This window comes from Magnolia sinica, chromosome 17 (genome assembly GCF_029962835.1).
Source record: "Magnolia sinica isolate HGM2019 chromosome 17, MsV1, whole genome shotgun sequence".
NCBI lineage: Eukaryota > Viridiplantae > Streptophyta > Magnoliopsida > Magnoliales > Magnoliaceae > Magnolia > Magnolia sinica.
The window spans coordinates 44,749,207-44,756,535 of record NC_080589.1 but is presented as its reverse complement, the minus strand read 5'-3'; the positions used below and the strand labels follow the sequence as shown (position 1 = coordinate 44,756,535).

Genomic DNA, 7,329 nt, shown 5'->3' with positions numbered 1-7,329 from the left:
AGGTCATGCCCCTTCTAGCATTCGGTTAGCCTCTTCTTCATAATAGTCGACTTCTTTGATGTTCCTGTGTTCCTCGGTCAGAGGGATTGAGTGCATGGTGGGGTGAGGGAATTGGAATGTGATGTTGTCAAGAGGGCAAGCTTGGTTAGATGGATATCCATGAACAGTAGGTATTTGCTACAGTTAACTAGGTGGGAATTGAAACAAAATCCCACCAGGGGAAAGCTTTTGGAATTGACTAGTTTTTTTTAACACACGCACACACACCCCACACACTCACACTGGTGGAATTTCACCACCTATGGGTACTCGAACCCTTGACCAGGAGTTGAAACTCTTGGGAGTCTACCACCCAGGCAAGAGTAAGGACCCAGAATTGACTAGAATTGACTAGAATGTGCTGGTTGAAGAACCGGTTGACTCCTGTTAGGGGGAGGGTGTGCTGGAATTTGAATTGTTGTGATTGGTGAGTTTTGAAAGTGAACCCAATTTCCATTAAGGGAAATGGGTTGAAATTGATAGACATTTGGGTCTAACAGACCTACATGGATGCTTGGTGGACGCATGTTGTGAATGAGTGGTGCAATTTCCGCGTGAATGCGGTTCACAATGTTCTCTAACCTGTTCAAGCCGTGGGCGAGATCAATTGTCGAGGGAGTGGATGGGGCTGGTTGAGAGGCTTGTGGTCTTGGTGATTCTGTAGGAGTTGGAGGATTGTCACCTTGAGTTGACATTGTTGCTTGTGTATGGGTTCAGATGATGCTTTGGTAGGTACGTGATGATTGTGCACAGTGGCGAACCCGCAACTGATTTCTGCGCACGATGGTTGCAGAATAGCCCGCTACTTCCTCCCAATGAGTTTACCTTACAATCTCTTCTTCTTTTTTTGTATTCTCTTTCTCTCTCTTTTTTGTTTTTGTATTTTTTCTTTTTCTGATTTTTTGTGTTTTTTTTTGTCTTTTTTCTTCTTCTTTTTTTCTTTTTATAAAAGGCAAACATACAGCAGAACGTAAGTGCCAGGAAAATACAAGAGGACCAGTGCACACTATATTAACAGACAGGTAAATGAATCGGTGACAACTGGAGTGCTGGTTGCTCGCGAGAAAGTAAAGGGACCAATTTACACTGGAATGCAGGATGTAGACAGGGAAAGTAAAGTAAACAAGTGTAAAGTAGAATGTGGGATGCTTGCAGAATGTAAAAGGGACCAGTTTACACTGGAATACAGGATGTAGGTAGGAAAGTAATTGTACCAATGTAAACTGGAATCCAGGATGCTTGTGGAATGTAAAAGGGACCAGTTTGCACTGGAATGCAGGATGCATGCAGGAAAGTAAATGGACCATTATACACTGGACTATTAGCAAGTTAGCATGTTAGTAGGAGACCAGTATTTACTAGAATGTTAGAAAGCATGATATGAAACATAAATAAGACTAGTATTCACTGGAGTGAGGGAAAGTAAATGTGTCGAATCCATAGAATCCCCATAAATTGAAAATTCATGTGTTTCAAGTTGGGCCTAGGCTACTAACTAGCACATTTCCCAATGAAGTCGCTATGTTGTGAACGCCTCCCCCCACACATGCACACGAGCGTGACAGTGCCCTCACTTTGTTGGCTTTCGTATTGGTTCTCTTACTAGGGGCAATGTGTGCTATTGACTCAGGTGTAAAAATGCATATGATTTGGAGTTGCTACTAGCCAAATGAAGCATAAAATCTACAGCCAGCTAAGAACCGTAGAATCACTTAGGAGTAGGAGAATATCATGATTTTCCAACTCAAGTGACTCCTGCGTTTGGTATATAGCCGTAGATTCCAAGTAAGGGCCTCAGTGACGAAAAAAGAAGGGTTTAAGCATCATTTTTCACCCGCAAAATGTGCGGTCTTTACTTCACAAAATTTATAATTTTTGAGGATTTAATGAAATTTTGACATTTTATATTTGGACGTGCTTCGCATAACCCATATGGGCCAAGCAAGCAGAGATAATAAAAAAGTTATATAGCCTTACATCACAGAGCCAAGTAACCTTGGGTAAGCAAATAAAGTAAAATGCAATGAATAAGATAAAATGCTAACTAGCCTTACTTCGCCGAATTTAAGATCCTAAGCAGGCAAATAAAATAAAAAATGGAAGATAGAGAATAATACAGAATATATTGTGGATGTAGTTAATTCAATTAAAACGTGTGGAATGGAATGCAAATTAAATAAAGATGGATGAATTCTTAGCCTTTTAAACTCCTTTGATAGCCATTCTTATCTCCTATGTTGGGCAACATGTCGGCACATTGGAAATCTTTAAGGCACTCTAGGTAGCACCTCTAGGCAAACTCCAACCCTCAAACCCTCTGTGTATTTTTCTGTCTCTTTTTACTCTCTATTTTCTCTCTCTCACTCTCTATTTCTCGTTGTCTACCTGTCCCTTTGTCTCTCTGATTTAGCCTATGTCTGTGTTTATGTGACCCGGGTGCCTTATATAGCATTGGCATTCGTTGCTGACGACCCACTGTATTGGGCCATGTTGTGGGCACCCACCTTTGGGACATTTAAAGATGTAATATTATATTTATATATGTATAATAAAAAAGTAATGATTAAGTTATTTATATATATAAATATATTTATATTTATTTATAAATTTTAAAAGATAAGCATTACTTTTATTATTATTATTATTATTATTATTATTATTATTATTATAATAATAATAATAAATGTATGTATATAAACGTGATTATTACGTTTTTTTTCAAATGTTCGAACGCTCATATCTTATTTATTACTTATCCATTTTTTGTAATCTTTATCTTGTTGGAAAGATAATCAGATAAGCTTTCTAACAAGACTAGAATCACTTCAATCGGATCTCGTTTGATAAGCCGAAAATACGTTCTTTCAATATATGAAATTATTTGTTTACTATTTGACCAATGGTCTGCTTTTGATGATCTTAAGATCATTGGAAACGTCACCTGATAAGCTTTTCATTGTAATTGAAATCACTTCAATCAGATCCCTTTTGACTAGTTTTAAGCGCGATCAAAGTTTTTACAATTTTAGTTACTCGGCAATACGTAGTTTTGATAAACGGGTCGAATCTTCTTTATCATTATTCGGATTGGAGAAAACTTAAGTTTGCTAAGAAGATCATTTGACCACCTTTCCAATAAATCATAAATCATCCTGATCACTTAGAATTTGTCTTTAATAATACCATGATAATTTTGTATACAAGCATGACTATACTTTCCTCGATTTTGAATATATGACCTCTTACGCCTCAACACAATGCTATTCGGAAGGACTAAATGATACAGAGAGTGAACCATGGATAGAGAGTATTCGTTTTATCCTTTTTTACATACTGGTTGCGACATACAGAGAGTTTGAGACGTTTTGAAGTTCGGATGCTCAGCAGTGACCTAATCGTTATTGGATTTAGTGTTAGTCGATCTGGTCCGTTGGTTGTCTCTGGCACGTGCCGATTATGCTCTCGGTTTGATCCCTTTGGTTTTTCAATGATTTTCAAGTCAGTAAGAGACAAATTATTGAAGTCAAGTTGCAACTCAAAGAGTGACGTGTCCTTGTTTTAGGTGTGGTGTCTATACCTTCTTTTCTGTTAGAACTTGTTTTTCTCTTCTTCTTCTTCTTAAATACACGCACACACGCTTATGCCGTAGTGGAATTTCACCACCGATGGGTACTTGAACCCTTGACCGGGTGTTGTAACTCCTGAGAGTCTACCACCAAGCAAGAGTAAGGACCAGTGATCTCAGCAGAGGAAAATGCATTATTTGAAGGTTTGAATTGCCCACCATTTCATAGTCATTCCATAGTAAGGACTTTGAAGGATTTGGATTTTTCATTCTTTCAAAATCCCTAAAAGCAAAAACTGTTGAGTGACTACGGAAGCATGTAGAGATGAATCAAGCAAAATTTTCAATAGTACAATCAAGCACAATCACATAAACTCCGAATTTAATATGGAAAAACCCTTACAGGAAAAAATCATGGCACCCATTGTAGCTATTAAAAACCTTAGGGCGTGTTTGGCCGGGCGCTGGATATGGGATTAAGACGGATCCCATGGGTTATACTGTTTACATCCCATCCCATTTTCTGTTTGGGACGGTGAGATAAAAACCATTCCACGCACCCTCGTAAACAGCGCCTGGATACCGCCAATCCCTAGATATAAGTTTTCACCCCTGTGTAGGGCCCACCAAGATATCAATGAGATATCTACTCCCTCCATCATTTTCACCTGCCTTCATTCAGCCATGAAGATGTTTTGAGGCAGCTATAAAGCAGTGAGTGGGGCACACCATGAGAAGCAGTGGAGATGCAAACCCATCCATTTGTGACCATCCAAACACCCTGCTGGATATCCCATGGGCTATCCCAAACCCATGGGATTAACAGACAAATACTACACCACCATCGTTACCTTACAAACCATTCCATCCCACCAAATCCCACGGGATGGGTCCGGCCAAACACGCCCTTAGGAATGAATTGGAAAACACTTGTATTATACCCTAATCCCGGTTACACTTATATTTATAGCCTATAAGAGTATCACAATCGGAAAGAAATCCTGCCATATCGGAACTGTCATCGATGGACATCAATCAACAAAAACACCTTTTTGCATTCCCACCTTACAGCTGATTTGGATAGTCGAGTTGATTCCACATGTTTCAAAATCCACTGGAAATCCATGCAGACAAATTACCCGTAACGGAGCAGTCGAAACATCATCGTGACTTATACGAGGAACTCGGATTGCAGAGATGGTACGACAAATCACGAATCAACCAAATGCGTTGCTGAAGAAAATACCTAATTCCAGCTAGTGGAATTCGTGTGGCTATATTTCCATCGATGCGATGAACCCTATCAAGGATATTTGGGTGTGATATCAAATCATACCCACTACCTCAATCGCAGCAGATCTTGATCTAATCTCCATTGCACCCAAACTCACCGAAAGAACAGAATACCTTTGGATCGAACGGAAGAAGAACTACAATGAAACGTACAAATGAAAGCCTCTCCAGTTGTTTATGTAAGCATCCATCTTGCTACTTCAACTCACATATGAAAACATTATCCAAACGAATCAGGAAGAAGCGGCTCGAGAGATGGAGTCTCTCTGTTTCGTGTCAAGTAGGATATAAGCCAAAACACAATGCCAGCAGAGAAGAAGGTGATCAACCAAGCATTATTGTAGATGACAACGAAAGCATCTGCAGTTTCCTTTAGGATTCCTACATTGTTGAGGAATCCGGGTATTACAGGCGCAATGGCAATAACCAGAGCGGCAATCGCAGTGAGATTGAATCCTCCACAGTAGTAGTAAGCCCCGAGAGGGCTGACAGAGTACAATGCAGAAATATCTAAGACCGTGTGACGGATAAGGTAGTAATCGACAAGGATAATTGCTCCGATCGGACCTAAAAGTGCAGAGTAGCCAACCAGCCAGGTATAGACGTAGGTCTCGCTCGATTGCAGCAGCCTCCATGGCTGGAAAGCGATGCCCAAGACCATCGTGACCAGAGCCCCTCTCTGGAAAGTGAATATTGAAGGGCTGAGATTCACAAGCGCGTTGGCAGGGGCCACGATGTTGGCGGCGACGTTGGTAGTGATTACTGCGAGGCTGATACCGAGGATGGCGAGGATCTTGATGAAGATACCACCGCCGATTTCCCCGAGGAGCGTGACGGGGTTTGGGATCACGTGGCCGAAGATCACCTCCGTGGAGGAGGTAACGGCAAGGCCGACGAAAGCGAACATGCCCATGAAGATGGGGAGACCGGCCTGGCCGAGTATTTGATCAGCTTGGGTTTTGGCATAGCGGGTGAAATCAGGTATGTTGAGAGCGAGCGCGGACCAGGCGCTGATATTCGCGGTTAGGCAGGGGAAGAAGATTGACCAGAACTGGTAAGGAGTCAATCTCGATGGTAAAGAAAGCATGTTTCCGAAGCCTCCGGCATTGATATAAGCCCAGACGAGGAGGGCTAACGTGAATATGACGAGTATGGGTGCTGAGTACTTCTCGAAGGAGCGAATACCGGCTATCCCTCTCCATATGAAGGCTAGTTGGGCCAGCCAGAAGAAGATGAAACAGGTGAATTCAAGGGGTGAAGTGCCCAACCAGGGGATCGTGTGGGCGAATGAGGAGGAACGCTTGAGAGATGAGGGGAGGAGAAGGAAGATGGCTTGGCCGCCAATCCATGACTCGATGGAGAACCAGCCACAGGCCACGAGAGATCGAAGGAGGGTGGCGACATGGGCCCCGCTGATGCCGAAGGCGGATCGGGAGAGGATGGGGAAGGGAATGCCGTAGCGAGTGCCAGGATGACCGGTGAGGATGAGGCAGATGGTGATTATGGCATTGGCAGCAACGATGGTGGTAATGCCTTGCCACCATGACATGCCGAGGTCGACAAGGCTGCCGACAAGGTAATAGTTGGGAACGCTCACCACCAGGCTCACCCACAGACCAGCCATCTCCCATGAGGACACCGTTCGCTGCTCCTTTGGGGTTGGCCTCAGGTCGTCACTCATGTGGGTGTCGGATTCGGATTTGGGTCCAGATGCGGGTGTGGCTGCCATGGAAGTTCCAGCGTAGAACAGAGCAGAATTCCAACTGACAACTGGGAGAACAACCTCGGACAATGAGTGGAGTTTATGGGTGGTCGGGGGGGAATAGCGTATGTTGGATTGGATGGCTGGGATTTGTTCCAAGGGGGAGTTCGTGGGTGGTAAGTAAGCTTTTAAGAGAGAAACTTTGGTACTCGGGCCGAGGGTGAGGGATAATACGTGGCACTTATAAATTAGTAAGAAATTGCATTCACGTGGCATTACAGGTAAGTCGAATTAAACGGTCCAAGTTATCGATCAGGTTTAGATAGGTGTGAAAATTAATGTCGTCTGGCTGTCAGATTGTTGGAAATTTTTATTAAAAATGTTAAAAATAAAAAAGTATCCAATAATTCTATCTCAACGAACATGCGTTCATGTGCTGCACCATGTCTTTTTATTATTTTCTTGCACGATTCGATTAGAAAAGAGCACATGTCCATAATAAGTACATGTATAAGATTTGCCAAGAGATGTAAAGCGCGTGCTGCATAAATAAATGCCTGTACTAATTGGATGAGACGCTTAATAAGAAGACAAAATATGGTCAGGCAGTAAAAGACGAAACATGGTCCATAGATATTAAATAATAGTATGAAAGGCTGGGGTTGTCTTGAAGCAGTTGTTATAACTACGGGACATGGTAAGAAGCATTTACATGGTATCTCAAGAAATT

The 7,329-nt window shown here is 42.2% G+C and overlaps 1 protein-coding gene across 1 annotated transcript; it reads right to left on the bottom strand.

Annotated features, from left to right (window-relative positions):
- Window positions 1-4,539: 4,539 nt before the first annotated feature.
- On the bottom strand, window positions 4,540-6,750 carry LOC131231579 (purine-uracil permease NCS1-like). Its single transcript, XM_058227829.1, has one exon. It carries the CDS (start codon window positions 6,624-6,626, stop codon window positions 5,118-5,120), a length of 1,509 nt encoding a protein of 502 aa, XP_058083812.1. The 5' UTR covers window positions 6,627-6,750; the 3' UTR covers window positions 4,540-5,117.
- Between the last annotated feature and the right edge of the window lie 579 nt (window positions 6,751-7,329).